This window comes from Macadamia integrifolia, chromosome 14 (assembly GCF_013358625.1).
Source record: "Macadamia integrifolia cultivar HAES 741 chromosome 14, SCU_Mint_v3, whole genome shotgun sequence".
NCBI lineage: Eukaryota > Viridiplantae > Streptophyta > Magnoliopsida > Proteales > Proteaceae > Macadamia > Macadamia integrifolia.
In genome coordinates this window covers 7364648-7388455 of record NC_056570.1, presented here as the reverse complement: position 1 = coordinate 7388455, position 23808 = coordinate 7364648, and the positions used below count along the sequence as shown (strand labels likewise).

The 23808-nt window shown below is 40.0% G+C and overlaps 1 protein-coding gene across 2 annotated transcripts; it reads left to right on the top strand.

The window, feature by feature from the left end:
* Positions 1–379: 379 nt before the first annotated feature.
* Positions 380–23781, top strand: LOC122061504 (potassium transporter 7-like). Of its 2 annotated transcripts, none has more exons than XM_042624783.1 (9): positions 380–558; positions 1112–1355; positions 1447–1689; positions 1798–1848; positions 5998–6258; positions 6357–6409; positions 20167–20281; positions 21183–21437; positions 22348–23781. In XM_042624783.1, exons 1-9 carry the CDS (start codon positions 556–558, stop codon positions 23439–23441), a joined length of 2319 nt encoding a protein of 772 aa, XP_042480717.1. In that variant the 5' UTR covers positions 380–555; the 3' UTR covers positions 23442–23781. The 2 variants fall into 2 exon arrangements, with proteins under 2 accessions (XP_042480717.1, XP_042480716.1); XM_042624782.1 differs by having other exon boundaries at positions 1109–1355.
* The last annotated feature ends 27 nt before the right edge of the window (positions 23782–23808 follow it).

Sequence of the window (23808 nt, the reverse complement as noted above, 5' to 3'; positions counted from 1 at the left end):
TTTTGTGTTGGACATGCTTCAATAAATAAACCTTTTTTCTACCCCAAAAAAAAAAAAATCTCCCTCACAACTTTTACGTGCTCCCAACTTCAGACACGAGAAAAAACCTTCAGGCACGAGAAAAAAAAAAAAGTGTCTCTCACTCTCTCTCCTTATACGAGAAACGGATCATAATCGTCTGATGGTAACCTGCGTAGTAGCCAGAAAACAGTGATTTGATTAAGAAGGATCAAATTCATCATACACCGTCAAAATAGAATTTTTGGTTCTTATCGTATCCGGACCCACTTGGGTCGTTAACTGTTAACCTTAACTATCTACCGCTTGTAGTCCGGACTCCGGACCGTTAACCATCAGATTCGGAACTAATTAACGAGAACGTTCGACGAATTCAAAGCATCGTCATATACGAACCAAAGGTTCTCTGAGTTTTACCTAAAAATAAAAAAAAGCGTTCTCTGAGCTCTCGTTCTGCAAATTCCGACATCGAGCAAGCAAGCGAGAGAGAGAGAGAGAGAGGAGAGAGAGAGAGATTTACAGTTTCGCTGCATTGCTATGGTAAGTCTTCAATTCTTTTCTCCATTAAACCTACTTAGATTTCTCGCCTACTCAAAACTAGAAAGAACCTGCATAATTCAAGTTCCTTGAGTTTTCATCTCGCGAGTTGGACACATTTAGTCTCTTATGGCAACTAGGTTACCCACTCATTTACGATTTATTCGTCAATTGGAGCTCATCTGTATGTAATTTCTTCGTTTATAGTTAGTTTGGACATCCTCATCGTATAGATTAGGTTAGTGAAGTTAATTAATCGAAATGCCAATTTCTTGGGCCTCTTTCCGTAGTCTTTCCGGAGAAGTATTGATGTTAACTGGAGATTTTTCTGAAGAGCAACTCATTGATGATGCAAGGATGTGATATACACTTAGTATAGATTATAATTTGAAGTTCCAGGGATCCCCTGGCGTATTTCCCAAGTGAATGGCCTGGTTTTATAAAGCTTAGAATTATCCTTATTGCATGCATGTTGATATCTGTTTTCCATTAATCTTGGGAAGCATGTTCAAATCAAATTAACATTTTTAAGTTTGTTTTATATTTGATCAAGCAGGCTGACTGGAAGACCCAACCGAAACAAGCTCTTCTATTAACATATCAGTGTTTTGGTGTAGTATATGGTGATCTAAGCACATCGCCACTTTATGTTTATAAAAGTACATTTTCTGGGAGATTGTTCAAATATCAGACTGAAGATGCAATATTTGGGGCATTTTCCTTGATATTTTGGACTTTAACTTTGATTCCATTGTTAAAATATGTTGTCATCGTGTTGAGTGCAAATGATAATGGTGAAGGTGAGTCTGATGAGCTCTGTTGCACTACAGCGCCCTCACCCATTGTCCCATTCTTGATGAAATTGTGCTGATATACTTGAGTTGCACACAGGTGGAACATTTGCACTATACACACTTCTATGCAGACATTCAAAGTTCAGTTTGCTTCCTAATCAGCAAGCAGCTGATGAGGAGCTCCCATCATATTACAATAAGGGTCATAGGAATGTGGCTCCATCTTCATTTAGAAGATTTCTTGAGAAGCATAAAAAATCGAGAACATCTCTACTTATTATAGTTCTATTTGGTGCTTGCATGGTGATAGGTGACGGAGTTCTTACACCTGCAATTTCTGGTAATGACACTGACTTTAGTGATTTTTTTTTTAACTGTTCCTCCCTTTCTGCTTATATAGCTCACTATTTTCATATTTGTGTCAGCTCACATTAATATTTCTGTGCAGTCTTGTCATCTGTTTCAGGGGTGCAACTTCAAGCAAATAACTTGAGTGATGGTATGTTACTTTATGAGAACCTCCCCCCCCCTCCCCTCTTTTATGGTCCAACTTAGAGTGCTTCTTGAAACTCGTGGCAGACTTTGAAAACTAATATTCCACTACAGATAAATTACTAATATCTGCATCTCAACACATCGAATAGCCATCTAACAAACAATATTTTGTTCACGATAACTTTGATCATAAGTGCAAGAATGGTTATCTAGAATTCTAGACACCAGACCAAATGAGATCCACACCAATGACTGAAACTCAATTTAGGTGACAAGTACTGTACCTATATGCACGTTGGTAACATAAATGTATAAAGAGTAATATACACAACCAGAAACGCAACTTATCTGAGGCATGTGAATTAAATGAGTATTATACTGAGCAAATTGGACTGGTACAGTCATGTGGATATTATGGGTAAAAACGTGGCTCTATTTATCACGGATATGATCTGGGTCACCTAGCATTGAATTTTTCACCCCAAAAGCTTAAGCTTAAGCTGTTAGGTGGAGAGGCCCAAATGGTGTATGGAGTCATCCAAGGTCCCAGAGTTAGTCGACTTGGGATTATTCCCAACACTCCCGTCATGTGTTGCTTCTCTTTTGGGGTTGTTTAACTGTTAAATGACAACGTATATGCACACCATAATGGTTGCATTCGCCTCTTTCGACTTGGAAGAACTATCATCATTTATCTCCTTGCTCCAACAAGGCACTAGGAAGTATGCGCTTGTTGGACCATTTCTGTGATGACACTTGTAGTTGGAGTACTCAAGAGAAAAGATGCTCCCAGTGTTGTATCGTCCAATTATCTTTTACTGACAAAACTTTCATCATGTTGCTCAAAGTTCACAGTGATGATGATATGTCTGTACTGGTCCCTTTCATTTCTCATGCCTCCTCAAAATGGGGGAATGGTAGGCTATGACGTTCCTTGAACATTGCTTGTTTTCCGATATCATAAGGTGTATGTCATACTGTTAATTATTTTTCCATCATCATGACATGTGGAGAACTTACCAATCAATGAGGGCATCATGAAAGAAATTTGTGGTGATGCATGAAAGAAATTTGTGGTGATGTCAGTTATTGAAGACTACTCAGTTTCAGGATGTTGATATCATATTCCTGTTCATGCGGATACTGCCATTATTGGTAACCAGTTTTTGTAGTTCTAGAGTGGGTGGCTCTAAATTTATGGGAAGATGGGTGTGTTTGCAAAGCTAGAGGAAAGAAAAGGTATATTTAAATATCCAAGTGTCTGAGGGACTTTAAATGCATTTTCATCAGCAGCTAGTGTTTAAGTTACTTTCGGAAGCAATTTTGTAATCTCAACTCAGCCTTATACTAAATGGGGTTGGCTACATGGATTCTTACCCTCTAATCATCTCTATTCCTCACCAATTCTCCCATAGTCATTGTAGGTCTACCCTGGCTCTTTTAGCTCATTCAATATGAATCAAATCACTTCTCTGTACTAGAACATTTAAAGGCCTTCGTTGTACGTATTCATACCACCTCAAACCACTTTCTCGCAGCTTATCATGTATTGGAGTTACCCCAAATCAGCTCTAATGTTCATTCCTTATGCTATCCTTCCTAGTTTTACCACACATTCATCTTAACATTCTCATCTCAGCTACACTGAGTTTATCTATATGATATGTTATAACTACCCAGTATTCCACACCATACATCATAGTTAATCATATGGTTGTCATAAAATTTCCCTTTTAGTTTTAAAGAAAAGCGTCTATCACACAACACCCCGGACGTACCTTTTCACTTCATCTATCTTATTTTGATTCTCTGTATAACATCATTTTCTATTTCTCCTCCTATATTTATGATTGAACCCAGGTACATAAAATAATCACTTTGTGGAATCTTCCTCTCAACATTTTCATCACTTCATTATCCGTCTCATTGTAACTAAAGTTACACATCATATACTTTGTTTTCGTTATACTTATCTTAAAACCTTTTGAGTCCAAGGATGATTTCCATAATTCCAATTTGGCATTAATCTCTGCTTTTGTCTCATTCACCAAAGCATATACCAAGGGACCTAATCTTGAATGTATCTAGTTAATTAATCTATGATTGGCGCAAACATATAGTGGCTTAAAGCTGATCATTAATGTAACCCAATTGTAATTGGGAATTCATTACCTTGACCCCCCCCCCATATATATATATATATATATATATTGCAACAACATCAATTGTTGTGTTGGATTTATATATCTCTGATGTAAATTGTAGCGTTAGATGTGTAAGCAATGTTGTCAACATAGGTTTATGGATTATGCCAAGGTGGTGGGACTGAGACTGCTGGAACGGTTAGAGTGCTGATCCAGTGTCAACAAAAAGCTATCTTGATGCTGATGTGGACTTGAATGTTGTACTGGTTGCAGCGTGGGATTGTCTAGAAAAATGCATTTTGCAGTAAGGAAGGAAAAGAGATATCCATGCCCTAGAAATTTTGTGAGGTAGTGAGAGACACTCAATAGAAAACCCATGCTTCTGGAAGTGTAAAATTAGAATCAGAACCAGCAGAAAAATTCAAATGATGCCATGCTTGTATATTTTCAGACCCATAAGTTTTTTTTTTTTTCCTTTTCTTCTTCTTTACAAAAAATTGTGCTTAGGTGGAAAGTTAGCTCATTCCTCCAAGATGTCCAGTAGATATATTTTCAAACATCTTACACTTAGATGCCCAAAAGGTTTCTTTGGCTTTGGCTGCCAGTCTATAAGCTGGAAGCAGGTAGTTGTCAAAGGATCTGTTGTTTCTTGGTATCATATGCTCCAAAAAACTGCTGCATGTATAAGAGACCATAACTCCTGCCCAAGAGGCCATCTGACTCTCCCCAGCTTCAGACTTTTAGTAGATTTCCAAGTTCCATTGCCATTTAAAAACCCTCCCCCACACCCCCCCCCCCAAAAAAAAAAAAAAAAAAGAAAAAAAGAAAAAAAGAAAGCAAAACGTTCCTTAGGCATTGCCCATGCTAGTCTTAAAGATCCCAATCTCTCAGCCAGACTTTGAAGGCAAAGAAGCAGAAAGTGGTGGATTGTTCCTTATTCTTTTAGATGCATATAGCTACTATGGGCCGATGAAACTCTTCAGGATAAGATGATATAGTGTGAGAAGGTATACCTGTCCATCTGTATATCTGTTAAGGCACAATTTCTGGCCTGATTTCTGAATATTGCTTCATTTTGCAAGTTGCTGGAGAAGGTCCCCACTCTTTTCAATAGAAAAGAAGAAATTTTTTTAACTAAACTAAATTAAGACAGTTATGGCATGTTTAGAAGTTTTAGTAAAAACATGTTTAGAGTCATGGAGTCTTCATGTCATTGATTGCTCCTTGTTGGCATCCATTTGAAAAGAAATGTCCATTCTAAGCTTCTGTTGCTGTTTCCTTTTACTTTCATTTACCTTCTGCTTTTTTTTTTTTTTTCTCTCCTTAAGATCTTATTCCTGCTATTCAGCATGAACAAACTTACCAGTGCTATTGTATGTAAAGAATGATTGAGGGAAAAAAAACAGATATTTGATGATATTGCTGATGCAAGTGTTGATTTTATACACTGAAACTAAGAGAGAAAGAAGTTATCATGCAATAATTTGACTTGGTAACTCTGATTATTTTCATGGGTAAAGAGCAGATGCCAACAGATGGAGGAAGCTAAAGGGATAAAATAGAGGAAGAAAAAAGAGTTTGCTATCTTTTTTTTTTTTTTTGGTTGAGTAAATAAATATATTAAAACCCTAAGGAAGGGAAAAAAAATTAGGAGGCACAGATGCCACCAAGAGGCACAAGGCCTCGGCCAAACAAAGAGAAAAACATTGGGAACAAAAACATCAACCCAAGGAGGGTTAGAGAATCAAAACTGGAACAACCCAAAAAGAGCTCATACTGCAATCTTCCAAGGTCATGTTATTTTTCTACAATTGTTTGCTATCTTCAAGGCTCTTTTGTTTCCTCTTTTTTATTTCTTGAGAAGAGGGGGGGGGGGGGGTTGACTATATTGCTTTCAATGAGTGAATGATCTGTTGTGTTTCCACGTAACTTACTTGTTGTTATGTACTTATTTTATTCTCTCTGATTTTCTCACCTGGAAATTACTTTGCATTCTGATGGATACACAGGTTTGATGGTTTTTATTGCCTGTGTTGTATTGGTTGGCCTCTTCGCATTGCAGCACCGTGGTACGCAGAAGGTGGCCTTCCTGTTTGCACCCATTGTAATTTTATGGTTGTTCTCTATCGCTGCCATTGGCATCTACAACACTGTGAAATGGAATCCAAAAATATGGCATGCTCTTTCTCCATATTATATTTATAAGTTTTTTAGAGTGACTGGAACAGATGGTTGGTTTTCTCTTGGTGGAATACTTCTGTGTATAACAGGTGAAGGCGATACCTGAGAATTGGAGAACTGTTGGTATGTTATTTTTATAGAATAGTTATTAATGAATTTTGAATTTGTTCCCTTCTTCCCCAAACAGGCACTGAAGCGATGTTTGCAGATCTTGGCCACTTCACAACTTCATCCGTAAGGGTATGTCAATCCAGGATTCTCTATATAGTAGTGTTTTAGCTCTGACTGAATATGGGCTGACATCATTTTGTATTTGTTAAACTGAAGCTAGATAAACTCACACTTATTACTTATTTATTTGTGCACTACTGTGGCCTTGGTTAGGGTGGCTAAGAGAAACTCTAGCCTTATAGGTCAAGCCTAAGAAGATTTATTTATTTATTTTGGGTGGTAATGGAAAACTGCGAAAAATATTATATATGATATTCTGATGTCTTTAAATAAAAATTGCATACATGCCCATTGTTGTAGACTATCCAATCAGTTAGATTGATGTAGGAAAAGTCCTAAGTTCAGTGTAGTTGTATGCTTTAGACACTCCTAACCTTCAAGTCTGCTGTGATAAAATTCTTGGCGAAGGATAGATTGATCAGATAGTAAAATATATCATTAGGTACTTTTCCCCTTTTTTGGGCCTTATTTAGGGGTGGGGTCGTTTGGTAAAGAATAAGCTTTTTGAGTGATCAGAATTTGATCTGGACTGAGACAGGATGATCTCCTTCTAACATTTGATGGCATATTTGGTAGGGTGGAGGAGATGATAATATGTAGCATTCACTCAGAGATTGTCCATTTTCCTTTACAAAATGTGGGATAAGCTGTAACCTCCAAACATGGTTCTGGCTTCAAACAGGTCTTTTATGAGCTAAAATGGATGTTGCTTTATGTGCATTGATTTGGTTTCTGACAACTGAGCAGGCATGAATCTGTATGGATTTTCATTCATAAATTGAAGACCTAGGAACTTGTTGGCTTTATAACTTGGCCATATTATATGAATCTTGTTACAGAGGTTGGTCAAGGAGCCTGTATATTCATAGGCACAAAAGCCACCATTTGAAGTTTAGCTAATATTTCACAAGGCCCCTAATGTTGCCCTTTGCCCCCTTGATGTTGCTTCCCTTCCTTTGAGGGTTTGCCCCTTTTGGTCCCCCCCCCCCCACCGCCCTTCTCTCTCCTTTGTTTTTTCTTTCCTCTTGGTAATGAATTTATTTATTCATCCAAATATTTCTCTAGGCAAGAATAAACAGGTTCAGGATGCCTTGTCTCTATGAACATGGGGTTTAATAATGTGGTGGACTGGAGGTTTTATTGACTGATCTATTTTGGGTTCACAACTTCATTATGGGGTTAGAGTACATATATGATAAATAATGAATTGATATGGAGTTTAACATGAGTTCAACTTCTTGTTGTGATGTGCTGCATCATATCACTACTTGATGTTCATTCAAGCACACTATATGTTCGAAATATTGTGAAGACCATCTGGTCCTCCTTTACGTGGACACTATTTACTGTCCTATATAAAATGCTATTGTATGGGTAATGTAAAGACTAATTTTCAGCATAGTTGTTGACGCCTTGACAACTGATGTCACGTTGGTTGCCTTGGTGGTGTCGCCTTGTGTTCAGGCCGCCTCCAACGCCTTGGGTTCCCTAGATGCCGTGACAACTCTGGTTTTGAGGGCGTTGTCATCTTATGGAAAATTTTGTAATTTGGTGGGGGTCAATACGATTACCTGAGTACATATGAGGTGCCAGCTAGTGTCCCATGGACAATATTGATTTTAGCCAAGACCAATTATTTTCTTACAACATTTAAAAAGGACATAGATACGTAACCTTGAGACATTTGATGTCATCTTTTTGTTATAAAGTATTAGAGTTTCCAAAAAGAGAATAAATTGTCTCCGGTAAACATTGGCTTTACACAAGGTAAACATTGCCTGACTTCATGTAGGATAGGAGTTCTTGAACTAAAAGGCTTCAGAAATTAATGTTTTAACATGATAGGGTATTGGTGTCCAGGGTAGGGTAGAACATTGGATTTCTGGAATTTGATCACTAGAATTATAGAATTAAAAATTTAGGATTTATTGAATGGAGAAAATGCAATGTAGGAGTAGATTACAAGTAACTAACTCCGCAGTTTATAACCCCAAACAATACAAATAGGACCAGGAAACAAAGAAATAATACAATCAAATAAATCCCCAATGATACAATACCCATATAGGAGCAAAACCAGCCCAAAACCTAACCCGATAGGAGAGAGAAAGACCTGTTATAGAGCTAGAGAGAGAGAGGTGCGGCCAGGGCTGTAGGAGTCCGATTGAGTTGCACTCTTGGGCGTAGATAGTCCCTAGGGAGGGTACAAAAACCCCCAAAGTTGAGAAGATTCTGACGGCTAGTTGTGAAGTTACAAGTTTTCTTGATTTTTTGACCTAGGAGAGAAAATTGAGAAGAACCTTCAAGAACAGCAGCTGAATGCTTCCAACAGTGACTAGATAAGGATCGTGGGACCCTTATGAGGCCTGGAATACCCTGATTGAAGACCTGGCTGAACAGAGTACAAAAGAGAGAAAGAGAGGAGATCGATCTCTCTCCTATTCCCACTAGGATTGTTGATCGGTTCTGATTTCTGGAGACTTTTATCAAAATCTGAACTATACCTCTTGAATGTTGCAGTAAATAAAATAAAAAAGAAGAATAAAACAGATGGGGGATTGAGAAGGGTGAAAGAGAATAAAGGAAGTGGCTATCTCAGCCTGGGCTTCTCACTCACCGCTATCTCAGCTGCTCTAAACATTTAGTTGTAAACTTTCTTTCATAAATGCAAACTTTCTTTCATTCAAATCTGTCCAATAATGGTACATATGCTTCTCTATTTATAGAGGAGAAATTTACAATCATACTAATACTAGGAGCTAGTTTCCCAATAGGACTAGACATTCCTACTACAACTAGGAGCTAGTTTCCCAATAGGACTAGACACTCCTACTACAACTAGGAGCTAGTTTCCCAATAGGACTAGACACTCCTACTACAACTAAGAATTCAAAATAGGACTAGGACTAGGACTCGACTTTATGACTCCAACATGGAATAGGACTAACTAACTAATAGTCCATATAGGACTTTACAACCAACTAATGGCCCAATGGGCCTTTATTGAATTAAATAGCAACTAATTAAACTAATGAATAAAATCCCGTTTTCCTACCTTCTACTCATATTTTAGGCCTATTAAAGTGGCCCATTTCAAAGAAAACCCATGGGATCAAAGGCCCAACACATATAACACAACCCAAGGCTTATTTGCAATAAAATAAGCCCAAGTGACTTATCTACATCAAAATGGGTTAGAGAGAATTTTGTAGAACAATGAAGGAAAAAACTGCTGAGTTAGGGTTTGGTTTTGAAGGGTTGAGGATTTGGGAGGAGGTGGGGAACACTGTCTATGAGGTTTAATTAACGATTTAAGGATGACGACTGAGTTACTTTGCAAAACTGGTAGCCAACTAGTGCAGGGATGTCAGAGGATGATAGATTAATCAATTAAATAAAGGAGAGGGATTGATGGCATCTTGACAGCTAGGGGTTAATTGGCTATGGAATATAGAAATAAAAAAATTAAAAAGTGTGTAGAAAAAAAAAGAAAGAAGATGATGATGAAAGCATCAGGCCGAAGTGACTTGTCATTTAAGTCATCAAATGATAAAGTCACGAAAGAAGTCTCCCATGTTTTGGAGCTTTATTATATTCATAATTTTATTCTAATTTTCACTTTAAGGCTTAAGTACTATAATTAACGAGGACTTAGTACTCACTACATATAAAATTCAATGAACAATATAATTGAACCAATAGACTAGAAACTGTAACCAAATGAAAAGCTATGATTAATATACCGAGGACACCCCAGAGACTCATTCGGATACTTCGAATATCTCAAAGTTGGAAATCTGCAAGCTCACAATAGGTCCCATTTCCCATATCCTGGGACACCCTTCAACATGGTTTTTTCCATTGGATCTATATATGGTCTAACAGCACATGATTAAGAATCCCCTTTTCCTGGCACAGTTGTTTAAACAGAATGTACTTTTCCGCAGAATTATCATTGCTGGTCCTTTTCAGTATGGACCTATTCCACGGGTGGCTTTGGTCCTCTAAAAGGGGTGATCAATAGGAAGAACTGAGAAGAATATGGGGTTGGTTAATTTGGGTAAAACAGTGTATATGCAGAGCATAGACTGAATTTTGAAAGTACACAGATACTTGGGGTAACAGAGAAGAGGCAGAGTTTGGATGAGTTGTTGCTTGCTTGAACTGGGATAAATTAAATGGTTGTACATTTGTTTTCTCTTTTATTACCTGTCTATATTTATGTGCCTATTATAAATATAATATGTGAAAGATAAATTGTCAACATGTATTAAATATTTATCAAGGGGAGGAGATTATTGCAATCGTTGTCTTGCTAGTCTTAGGAGGATATGCCAGCCAGTTTGAGCCCATGTAGAGGGCGGATGTCACTGATCCAACCTGTTGGATAGAATACTATTTGGATAGCCAACAAATCAAATTTTGTGGACTAGCTCAATCTTATGGTCCATCAAGTTTTGACTTTTTTCTATTTTCAGCCATCCAACTATTTTTCAGATTACAGTGGTGATGTATGGGTTCCTAGATGACTAGGTCTCCTACAAGATTAACTAACTAGGTAGGGTAAACTCAAGGGACTTGGGTTGGACAGGATAAGGGAAACTCAACAAACAAGATTGACATGCAAAATAAAGTGAGACTAATGAGCAATAATAGTTTAAGAAGAAAAACACATAAACTCACTCAAGTGTCAAGGGGGAATATGGGGTAGGGAGCATAGCAGCAAGTAAAGTTAAGTTCTAACACTAGCCTATTAAGCATCCAAGATAGGTAAGAATCCCATGTTATATGCTCCAAAACCAGTCATGCTTATAATAAGAAAAATCAGCAACATCTAAGGTAAAATAGTGGGCAGATAAAGGTCAAACAATGGGCTGAAAGGGGGGTTTAATGGAAGAGGATGAAGCAAATAATAAGGGGAACAAGGGGGGGGGGATGGAAAGGTTCAGTTCATTACTTACCTGCTATCCAAGTCTGAGGAGTCAAGAAGAAGATGAAGTCCTCCAAGGATGAAAAAACTTGCTGTCCACACTGTTGTTGATGAAGAAAATCCATTGGGTGTTTCAACAGTTCTTGGTTAATTGTAGGAGAGACCAGCTGCAACCCAGTTATTGAAGAGGAGATCAACAACAGCCTAGTTATTGTAGAAAAGATCAGCAGCAGCCCAGTAATTGAAGAGGAGATCAGCAGCAGCAGTTGAGGGAGCTAGAGGCAGCGAAAGAGAGAAAGGGAATGGAAGAGGAAGTCGTGAGAGAGAGGGGAGGCGAGAAAGAGAGAGAGAGAAAGAGAAAGGCGAGAAAGAAAGAGAGGCCGAGAGTGAGAGAGAGAAAAGCGACAACTTTTGCATTCAAAATATTATTCCTTGATTAAAAAAAAAGATGGCCAATGGCCTTACACTTAAATGGAATAAAACTTCCAAAAATAAACAAAAGATATTTAGAAACTCAATTACTTGAAATAATACACCACCTAATAGACCAATAGAAAGAAGTCCTAGTTTCCTAATTATTTAAAACAATCAAATAATACTAGAATTAAAGCAAAGTAACAAAATAAGATTTGGTGGGGTCCACAAGATCTGCCAAATTGGAGGACAAAGGAGGGTCGAACCCAGTGTTGGGAAGGCTGGTTCGACTCCTCTCTTTCCTTCTTCTTTCTTCCATCTTCTTTCTTGTTTCTTCTAATCCTCTAACCAAAAAGATGGATCATGTGGTTGGGTCTTCTTCTTCTTTCGGCTATATACCTTGATGTCCCCATCAACCCTCCCCGGCTTGGAAGAATTCACCTCCGGTGAATTACGGCTCAGGTAGTACTCAAGCAGGCTTGGGTTGAATCGTTGGATTTCTTGCAATGTGATCCAGGTGTTGTCAGTCTCCGGTCGCCCACGCCACTTGACCAAGAACTCTTTAGAACCTCCTGTGTGTGTGGACACAATCTTTTCATCAAATATTTCCTCAACTTCTTCAGTCCTTCTCGTGACCTTAGGCACATGTGGTATTGAGGTGGGGGGAAGTGGTTAGTTTGGTTTAGTAGTCTCATCAATGGTGAAGGGGAAGTCCTCAAAGTCATCAGGATAGAAAGGGGTAATGGTAGAGGTACCATGGTATGGGACAAGGTCTTCAACATTGAAAATATTATTGATCTCCATACTAGCTGGCAGATCAAGAACATACACATTGGCACCTATCCTCTTGAGTACTTTGAACGGACCTGTGCTACGAGCATGCAGCTTGCTCGCTTTTCCCTTAACAAAGCGTTGCGGCTTAATTCTAACCATCACCATATTGCCCTCTTGAAACTCTTGTAGCCTTCTGTGCACATCTGCCTTCGACTTATATTGCTCGTTGCTCAGTGCTATCTGTCTTCTTATACCTGCAAGCAAATCATATATATGCTGAGCAAAAGACTAGGCTGATGGGGATGTCCTAGAACTGGACACAACTGGGATAAGGTCTATGGGTGCCCGGGGCTGGTATCCTGAACAAATCTCGAATGGGGACAGACCAGTGGTACGGTTCTTGGAACTATTATATGCAAACTCGGCCTGGCTAAGGACTCGATCCCAACTGGTAAGGTGTTTTCCTATAAGGCAATGCAACAAGTTTCCTAAACTCCTATTGACAACCTCAGTCCGGCCATCAGTCTGAGGGTGGAAAGCTGAAGAGAAGCGGAGCTTAGTGCCCATCTTCCGCCATAGGGTCCTCTAAAAATGATTGGTGAACTTAACATCCCTATCAGATACTATGGTGAGGGGTAACCCATGGTACTTGACAACCTCGTTAAAGAAAAGTTTGGCTACTATGGATGCATCAGAGGTTTTAGAGCATGGGATGAAATAGCCCATCTTCGAGAAGCGATCTACAACCGTATAAATAAAATCGTGGCCTCTCGAAGTTTTTAGTAGACCAAGCACGAAGTTCATGCTAAGGTCCTACTAAGGGGAATGGAGAATGGGTAGGGGAGTGTATAAACCCGTGTTCTGCTTTTGTTGTTTGGCAGTCTGGCATGTCCTACACTGACTCACAACTCTAGCAACATCCCTATTCAGTCCTGGCCAAAAGAATCGGTCCTTAATGAGGGTGATGGTCTTATCTCGATCGAAATGGCCGACGACTCCCCCAACATGCAATTCCCAGATTAGGAAATCTTAGAGTGAAGTCCTGGGAATGCACAACTTGATTCCTTTAAAAAGGAAACCCTCCCAGAGTAGGTAGTCTGAGATACTGACAAGGTTGCCTCCACTTAAGGACATGAGCGGCTCACTAAAATCAGGACAGGTGAGGTATTGGTCCTTGACTCGCTCGAATCCTACAACCTCTACACTCATGGTCTGAAGCAACACACTAGCTCGACTCCTAGCATTTGTGAGACTGAGGAACATGTTCACCCGGCTCAGTGCATCTGCAGCGGTATTCTCTACACCAGGTCTATGTTTGAGTACAAAGGTGTACTCTTAGAAAAACTCGACCCACTTAGCATGTCTCTGGTTTAGTTTCTTTTGGGCACTCAAGTATCTCAGAGCCTGGTGGTCAGAGAATAGCACAAATTCTTACGGTAGAAGGTAATGTCGCCAATAGCGCAATGAGTGGACAACCGCATAGAATTATTTGTCGTATGTGGAATATCATTGTCTTGCTTCATTAAGCTTCTCACTAAAGTAGGCAACAGGGTGTCCTTCTTGCCCTAGGACACCACCTATTCTAATATCAGATGCATCACAGTTTACTTCGAAGACCTTAGAAAAATCTGGGAGGCGCAGGATGGGGGCCTCAGTCATAAGTCTTTTAATCTCAGTAAAGGACTTCGTAGCACTCTCAATCCATTGAAACTCCTTTTTCATGCATTTCGTGATAGGAGACATAATAGAACTAAATCGGTAAATGAACCTCTTGTAGAAAGTGGCTAAGCCATGAAAACTTCGCACTTCATGGACATTAGTTGGCTCAGGCCATTCTACAATTGCCTTCACTTTCTCAGGGTTAGCAGACACTCCTTGGGCTGACACAACAAACCCTAAGAAGATGACTTGATCACTCATGAAGGTGCACTTCTTGAGGTTGATATAGAGTTTTTCTTAGAGAAGCACATGAAAAACCTTCTGTAAGTTATCCAAGTGGGAAGACGGGGTCTTACTATAGATGAGGATATCATAAAAGTAAACCACTAGGAACTTGCCAATGAATGGTTTAAGCACTTGATTCATTATCCTCGTGAAGGTGCTAGGTGCATTTGACAAGCCAAAAGGCATGACTAACCACTCAAAAAGGCCATCCTTCATCTTAAAGGCTGTCTTCCACTCATCTTCAGGCCTAACCCGAATTTGGTGGTATCTGCTCTTGAGATCAATCATCGAGAAGATTGATGAGTTGGCTATCATATCCAACATGTCATCAAGCCTAGGGATAGGGAACCTATACTTGATAGTGATCTTATTGATGGCCCTACTATCAACACACATACGCCAGGTGCCATCTTTCTTTGGCGTGGGCAAGGCAGGTACTGCACATGGGCTAAGGCTCTCTCTAATAAATCCCTTTTGTAACAATTCATCCACTTGCCGCTTGAGTTCAACATGTTCTTTGGGATTCATTCGGTAATGGGGTAAGTTTGGGAGAGAGGACCCTGGAACTAAGTCAATAGCGTGTTAGATGTCATGTATAGGTGGTAACTCATCGGGTAGTTCCTTAGGGAATAACCTCTTAAATTTTCTCAACAAGGGTTGTACTTCTCTAGGAGCCTCAATGAATAAGCGTGACCTATCAGTATTACTCTATAGGGCAACTAGAGCATAAATCACCCCTGATTCTTGACACTCTCCTTCAAATTGTTGTTGATTTAGAATGGTAAGTGTTTTGGTGGGGGTGTGTTTGGATGTACTCCCCTTGTGTTCTGAACCCGTACTTAAGGGCATTGGAGGTCAGCCTAATTTTCTTCCCTTCGAACTCAAAGACATAGGTGTTAGACTTCCCATAATTGGTGACATCCCAGTTGTATAACCAGGGATGGTGGACTGATCTACCCAGGCAACCTTGTAAGGCTTGGGGTGGGGTTCAAGTTTGAGGCCCATTCGAGTAACAATGCTCTTGGTGACCACATTCATGCAACTTCCACTGTCTATGGAGACGCGGCAGTCCTTGCCCTGATGACATGTGTAAGTGATGAAAATGTTAGTTCGCCGCCAATCATCGCTACTTCTAGGTTGTGAGACCATACATCATATAATACCAAGCTTGAGGTCACCGGCCTCGTCGGCATCCTTATCAGATATGTGGTCTCATCTGGTCTATGGTCCTCATACTCATGGTCCTAAAGACCCTTTTGGTCACCTTCTTCAGGAGTCTGCTCTCCCACATAAAGATTCCTATTGGGACACTCTCTAGAGAAGTGACCAAACCCGCAACACTTGAAGCACTGTTGCTGCCCACTACTCTTGGGTTCTTCTCCCAAAATTCCTTTACCCCTGTTGTCAAATTGACGTTGTGGTGCAGCAGGGGGTTCTGGGAATCCAGTTGAGCCTTGGGGTGGTTTTCTAAATTGGGACTCCCCAGCTTGGAAGCTCTTCTTCTGAGAATAAGTTCTCATGGAGGATTCCACCTCAAGGGCTATCCTGAAGGCCTGTGGAACATCTCGCATTAAGTGGGGGTGCCATACAAGACTGAATTTCTGAGTTGAGCCCATTAAGGAATCTGGATAGTGTCTGCTCAACATCCTCCTGAATATGGCTTCTAATTTTCAATTCATTGAACTTCCTTATGTATTCGGTCACAGTCAACTTTCCTTGCTTTAGGGTATTCATTTCATTCAACAATTGGAGCCTATAAGTGATAGGGAAAAATTCCCTCTTGAGCCTCTCTTGCATTTCTACCTAGGTGGTGATTGGCTCAAGTCCTAGGTGGTCCTCTTGGTACTTTAGGTCTATCCAGAAGTCTTGAGCAGCTCCAACAAGCTTGAACTTAGCAAATCGGTAGCGGACTTCATTTAGCATATCGTAAAAATTGAAGTACCTATCCATCTGCTTAATCCAATCCAGAAGGATCCTAGCATCAATCTGACCATCATAGGTAGGGGCATCTACCTTAATCATCCGTCTGACATCAAAGCCCCTATCATGATGCTCATAACCCTCATCATCTCCATATTGGGTATGGTGTCTTGGCGGTGGTCCTCGACCTCTACCCTGACCTCTGCCACGCCCTAGGCCTTGGAAGTTATCCCCTATCTGGTCATAACCATCAGTGTGGTTATTCTCGTTCACTTCCTCAGGGTTAAGGTCTCTGTCCCTAGGTTCAGTGCTAGTTGTGTTACGGACTTGCCGTCCATCAGGGTTTTGGGCATTTGTCTCAAGGGCAACCAACTTATCAGTAAGGGTTTGGAGATGGGCAGTTTATGCCTCCTGTACAGCTTGGTTAGCTTGGAGGGTAGCTTGGATGGCTTTTATGAATTTAGCCAACTGCTCAGGTTGGGTGGAGGTGCTAGGAGGGTCAGACATATTCTGGTATGCTCTACCACTATGAGTGGACATCAGGAGAGGGGAAGCTAAGGTACGGTTGCCACCAAAGACTCAAGGTCTACTTAGAATCTCCAATTGAGATTGGTAGTTAGCCCTCTCAAGTATGTGCTTTTGGAGGGAAAAACGTCCAATGCTATTTGGTCCCGCCAATCTAAGGAAGAAAAGGGTGTCCTCTAACCTATGGTAATGCTCTCTTAACTCAGACTTGACTACTGACAGATTGTGACAGAGATTAGACCTCAAAAGATAAGACGTGTAAACAATGGACAGCAGTACCTAATTACCCTAAACCTAGACAAAATCATGCTCTGATACCAAGATGATGTAGGGGTTCCTAGATGACTAGGTTTCCTACAAGATTAACTAACTAGGTAGGGTAAACTCAACGGACTTGGGTTGGACAGGATAAGGAAAACTCAGCAAACAAGATTGACATGCAAAATAAAGTGAGATTAATGAGCAATGTAACAATGAGCAATAATAGTCTAAGAAGAAAAACACATAAACTCACTCAAGCGTCAAGGGGGAATATGGGGTAGGGAACATAGCAACTAGCAAAGTTAGGTTCTAACACTAGCCTATTAAGTACCTAAGATAGATAAGAATCCCATGTTATATGCTCCAAAACTAGTCATGCTTGTAATAAGAAAAATCAGCAACGTCTAAGGTAAAACAATGGGCAGATAAAGGTCAAACAATGGGCTGAAAGGGGGGGGGGTTTAATGGAAGAGTATGAAGCAAATAATAAGCGGAACAATAGTGGGGGAGGAAAGGTTCAGTTCATTACTTACCTGCTGTCCAAGTCTGAGGATTAAAGAAGAAGATGACGTCCTCCAAGGATGAAAAAACTTGCTGTCCACACTGTTGTTGATGAAGAAAATCCATTGGGTGTTTCAACAGTTCTTGGTTAATTGTAGGAGGACCGGCAGCAGCCCAGTTATTGAAGAGGAGATCAACAGCAGCCCAGTTATTGTAGAAGAGATCAGCAGCAGCCCAGTTATTGAAGAGGAGATCAGCAGCAGCAGTTGAGGGAGATAGAGGCAGCGAAAGAGAGAAAGTTAATGGAAGAGCAAGTCGTGAGAGAGAGGGGAGGCGAGAAAGAAAGAGAGGCCGAGACTGAGAGGAGATTGTGAGAGAGAGAAAAGCGACAACTTCTGCATTCAAAATATTATTCATTGATTCAAAAAAACGATGGCCAATGGCCTTACACTTAAATAGAATAAAACTTTCAAAAATAAACAAAAGATATTTCGAAACTCAATTACTTGAAATAATAAACTACCTAATAGATCAATAGAAAGAAGTCCTAGTTTCCTAATTATTTAAAACAATCAAATAATACTAGAATTAAAGCAAAGTAACAAAATAAGATTTGATGGGGTCCACAAGATCTGCCAAATGGGAGGACAAAGGGGGGTCGAACCCAATGCTGGGAAGGCTGGTTCGACTCCTCTCTTTCCTTCTTCTTTCTTCCATCTTCTTTCTTGTTTCTTCTAATCCTCCAACCACAAAGATGGATCGTGTGGTTGGGTCTTCTTCTTCTTTCGGCTGTACACCTTGATGTCCCTATCGAGTGGTCTTTTGATCCTTTGAATGTTAAGGTCACTTGGGATGAAACTGGAAATATGGATAAAGGGGGATAGGCTTTCTTGTTTCTAGTGCACCAAATTTGGGCATCAAGTATGTTGCCACCTGGTAGATGGTTGCCTTCCACACCATCCTTGGGGAACTAGAAATTCTGCAGTCCTTCGCCCTTACAAGAGCTTTGTTAGTTACTATAATGATCTTTGTTGTTATTATGTTTTTCTTGCTGATCTATAGAATGCCAATGGAATTTGTTTTGTTGTTGAAACAAATATAGGAATATGTTTTTTTTTAGATGAATAAATAAATTCATTACCAAGCGGAGGAAAAAAATATACAAGGGGGAGGGGAAAGAGGAGGGGGGGAGGGGTGCAGACCAAAGGCAAGCCCAGGGGGCAGCACAAAATCAAAAAAAAAAAAAAATGGGCCCTGATAGGAACTATAAACCACCTAAGGGCAGTGAGGGGGAGCGGAACCGAGTGGGGGGGAAGAGAGAGAGAGAGAGGGAGGCCCCAGGAGACAACAATAAGCTTGTTCCTTGAGGTATCAGAAATCCTACGCTGAGGGATGCATCTAAGTTTAGAGCTGACATCAAAGTAGATGGCTTTCCAAATCTTTTCAAAGGAACGAGAGTTGGAAGTCCATCTATGGAAATTGTGCTCCAACCAGAGATGGTTGATGGTAGCATAGAATGTCAATTTCTCAGTCGTGTCAGTGATGGAGGAGCCGCCAAAGGTCATGTCAGCCCAGATCCATTCTCTGCTCAGAAAATATTTTTTTATTCATATCTTTCCATGTCATATCTGTCTAGTCAGTCTGTTCTGCGGGGACCATCCAAAGGCGGACCCCATATGCTTAATCAGTTATCACGACAGATTTGACTAGTTTTCTACTTTTTAACATGGCACTCTCCATGTATTGGAAGCAAGGTCCACGATAAGTGGGAGATCTAGCATGTTTGAGTATGATGCACTAGCACTGCCCACACATTCATGCCCCACATGTTCAGGGATGCATCTTGGAGTATTTTTCCTGCTTCTTGGAGTATGCAGATTCCTCTAACGCATTTAAGAAACCAATAATCATTTTCTTGAAATTTTGTTGCTTATTGTAGGACTTGAAAAATAAAAAAAGCAGTTTCTAAATATAATTCCTAAGCCTACCAATGTTATTCTTTAATGGGCATAACTCTCCTCTTTTGCATTTAGTAAAATTTGGCTCATTAGATAGATAATCCATTTGGTTTTCAGTGTTCTCAAGCTGCAGTCACAAGCAAAGACCCAGAACTGTGATTCAGTTTTGCACTTTACATTTTCAACTTGAACCTAAAGAACTGTCCTTTAATATGGATATTTTGGCCTAGAGATCTCCTAAACCCAGGGATTTCCAGGTCCTGGTCCTCTAGGGCCATGTGAAAGGGTTATCATTTCTAGCTCCCCTGTTATCTGAGTTGAGTCATGAGTGCTCCGACTTCTAGATAGTTTTTTCTGAAGAATAAGGCTTATGCTAGAATTTCTTTTGTTACATTGCAGCTTCAATATGAATTCTTCACTTTTTTCGTAAGTATTTTTTGCTATTACTCATATCATATCATGATAGGCTTTAATGTCTTGTCAAATATTTTTGTCTCAGAAATATCAGTCAATGCCTAAGCATTTTTTGTTACGAGCAGGTTGGATTTTCTTGCGTTATTTACCCTTGCTTATTACTTCAATACATGGGTCAGGCTGCTTTTATTTCAAAAAATTTCTCTGCTATACCTGTCAGCTTCTATGCATCTATACCAAGTAAGCTTTCTAAAACACTCGTCAGAAAAGCTAAGCCCTACTGATAGACCCATTGTTAGTTATCAGCCTCTGATATATGACGTGTATAATAAGCATACAACTCAAATAGTCGGGAAAAAAAAAATTGTAATCTAGTGTATCCCTTCTTCTTATTTATCCAAATTTTTTTATGTTAATCTATATTTCAATTATTCTTATGTAATTTTTCATATATTCTTCTACATGCTAAAATTCCACATATTTATGTGTAATCTTAGGCTCTTACTTCCCAATATTGATTTACACCCATATTTTTCAATATTGAATATTTTACATATGGTGAATTGGTAAGAATGGATCAATAAACATGGACACAAAAACAAGGGATAACTCGGAGAAGCCGAAGTAGCATCCAACCTTGCATTTCATTTCACTATGAGTTGCATATATTATATGTAGAACAAAAGTTAGGATCCTCCAGTCAGGTTTGCCAGTCAGATTTGCATTTGGCCAAGACGGTGCTCTGAGAAGCCCTAAGTAGTATCCAACCTTGCATTCCATCACTATGAGTTGCATATATTATATCTAGAACAAAAGTTAGGATCCTCCAGTCAGGTTTGCCAGCCAGATTTGCATTTGGCCTGGAAGGTCCTCAGGCTGGCCAACTGAATTGTGATCTGCCTCATTGATGTTTGATACCTTTCCCCTTTCATATGTTTCACTCCAAATTCATCTTAGAACTTTCTTAAACCCAATACATCCTCATGCACAACAAAACACTTCATTTATTCCACCCACCCCCTCCAAAATAAAAGAAAACTCTTCTCTTTGTGTGTGTGTTCTTTTACTAAAGCTTCCTGTCATTTTGCATTCACAGGTTACATATTGCTATGCTTTCTCACTGTTTCTCTTTATTTGGTAGGACCTTTGTTTTGGCCAATTTTTGTGTTGGCAACTCTGGCTGCTATTGTTGCCAGTCAGTCTATCATCTCTGCTACATTCTCGATCATCAAACAATGCCAAGCATTGGGTTGTTTCCCACGAGTCAAGATTGTGCATACATCAAGACAGATATATGGTCGGATCTACATCCCGGAGATAAACTGGATTCTTATGGTTCTAACTTTGGCGGTAACAGTTGGTTTCCGGGACACAAACATTATAGGAAATGCTTATGGTAAATTCCAGAGTTGTTGATATGATCTTTACTTCTGAAAATCAAGTCTGCTTAGTCATATTGTACTGCATTGGCATGTGCACCATCCATATGTATGTGGTTTCTATGTTGGCCTATCAATGGATCCATCCTATTCTGCTTTTATATATATATATATATATAGTTTATAAATGTATATTATGCTGCATGTACACCTTGAAATTGAATATTTTGTCCAAGATACATGTCCGCGCAGATGCACCACATACATGACACAGCAAGGACAAGCATTATATAACCAACATGTTAAAGGAAAGAATACAATTGATGGTTGTGATATTTCAATTTTACTAGAGAGGCAATTAAGCCAGGATGCAAAAGGCCTGAAGGCCTTAAATCATATCTAACACCAATATTCTGAAGGGCAGCATACACATAGGGAACAGAAAAGGATGAAATCGACCATTTGTGACAAGTTCCAAATTTCAACCCAATGAATTATACCTGCCTCTCTTGACACAGTTTTGTCAGTCAATGAAATTTTGACTGATATTCGATGGCTGTGATACTCTGATCTAGTTGAATATTTGCCCTGGGAGGAGACAGCTGAAGTAGAACCCAACAGATAGTTGCTCCTTCAACCAACCTGCGGGTCCACCACATACTTGTCATGGCGCCAAGGTGTCAAGGCGAACCTAGGTGGTTGCTTGATGCCTTGGCCTGGCTCGCACCTAGGCGTTCAAGAATTGCCTAAATGCCTAGGTGGTTATGGCAACTATGGTCCACCATGTAAGCAGCATACTGAACTGAACAAGTGAATGTCACGACCTAAGTATTTCATATAATGAGATCATATACAAATGGAATAAATTGCAAGATCTTTGCTTATCCTAGTTGAATGTAAAACTGAGTATTTTTTTCTTTATTTCAGGTATTGCATGCATGACCGTGATGTTTGTGACTACATGGTTGATGGTACTCGTTATCATCTTTGTATGGCAGAAGAATCTCTTATTTGCCTTAGGATTCTTCATTTTCTTCGGCTTCATTGAGCTCATTTATACTGCATTTGCTTATGTGAAAATCTCTCAAGGGGGATGGGTCCCTCTTGTGCTATCAGTAATTTTCTTGGTTGTCATGTATGTGTGGCACTATGGTACTAGGAGGAAGTACCTCTTTGACCTGCAAAACAAGGTCTCGATGAAATGGATCCTCACGCTGGGACCTAGCCTAGGGATTGTCAGGGTGCCAGGGATTGGTCTCATCTACACTGAGTTGGTAACCGGTGTTCCATCCATTTTCTCCCATTTTGTAACCAACCTGCCAGCTTTTCACCAGGTGCTTGTTTTTGTATGTGTGAAATCTGTCCCTGTGCCATACGTAAGTGCTGATGAAAGGTATCTCATCGGCCGAATTGGCCCAAAATCTTATCGGATGTACCGTTGCATCGTCCGATATGGCTACAAAGATGTCTGGAAGGATGAAGATGACTTTGAAAACCACCTCATGATGAGTATAGCAGAGTTCATCGAATTGGAAGCGGAGGATTCTGATACCTCTGAAGGCTCTGGTGATGGAAGAATGGCAGTCGTTCGGTCTTCTGAAAGATTTGGGACAAGGCTAGTGATGTTGGAATGTAGTGAAAATGGTATAAACAGTGAGGCTACCACATCCACCATTAGGACCAGCAAGTCGGCCACATTGCAGAACTTGCAGTCCTTGTATGAGCAAGAGTCCCCCCAGTCGAGTCGGAGGCGGTGTGTCCGTTTTGACATACCTCAGGGAGAGTATGTAGACCCACAAGTGAAGGAAGAACTACTGGAGCTTGTAGAAGCTAGAAATGCAGGGATAGCATACATTATGGGCCATTCCTATATAAAGGCCAGGAGAAGTTCATCATTTTTAAAGAAGTTTGCGATCAATGTGCTATACTCTTTTCTTCGGAAGAACTGTCGACGCCCTGCAGTTGCCCTGAATATTCCTCACATTAGTCTAATTGAGGTTGGCATGATCTACCATGTGTAGAATTGCAGGTTTCATCAGGGGATGCACTAGATACCAATCGCAAACATGCCAGGGTGGTATTTTCTTGTCGCTGGCATGCCCCATCTATTGTTGGTTCCTGACTTCAGACTTCGTGTGTTTGGTGGGTCCTTTAAACAACTTCATGGTGACATTACATTGAGGTGGGTAGCCAGCTTAGCAATTGAATACCCGGCTAATCTGAGTTGAATAATATAAATACTGAGATGAAGGATGTTGGGGACCAATTTTTGTGGAACACTACATTTGCCTTGTATATCTGAACACTTTTAAGGAATAAAGCATGAATGAGAATATATGGTGTCAGCAATCTTGTATCTAATGCTGTGTTTGGTATGCATTCTCAGGG

Coding starts and splice junctions, on each gene's coding strand:
- LOC122061504 (XM_042624782.1), top strand. Junction 1,356..1,446: donor TGCAAATGATAATGGTGAAG/GTGAGTCTGATG, acceptor AGTTGCACACAG/GTGGAACATTTGCACTATAC. Junction 6,410..20,166: donor TCACAACTTCATCCGTAAGG/GTATGTCAATCC, acceptor TGTTACGAGCAG/GTTGGATTTTCTTGCGTTAT.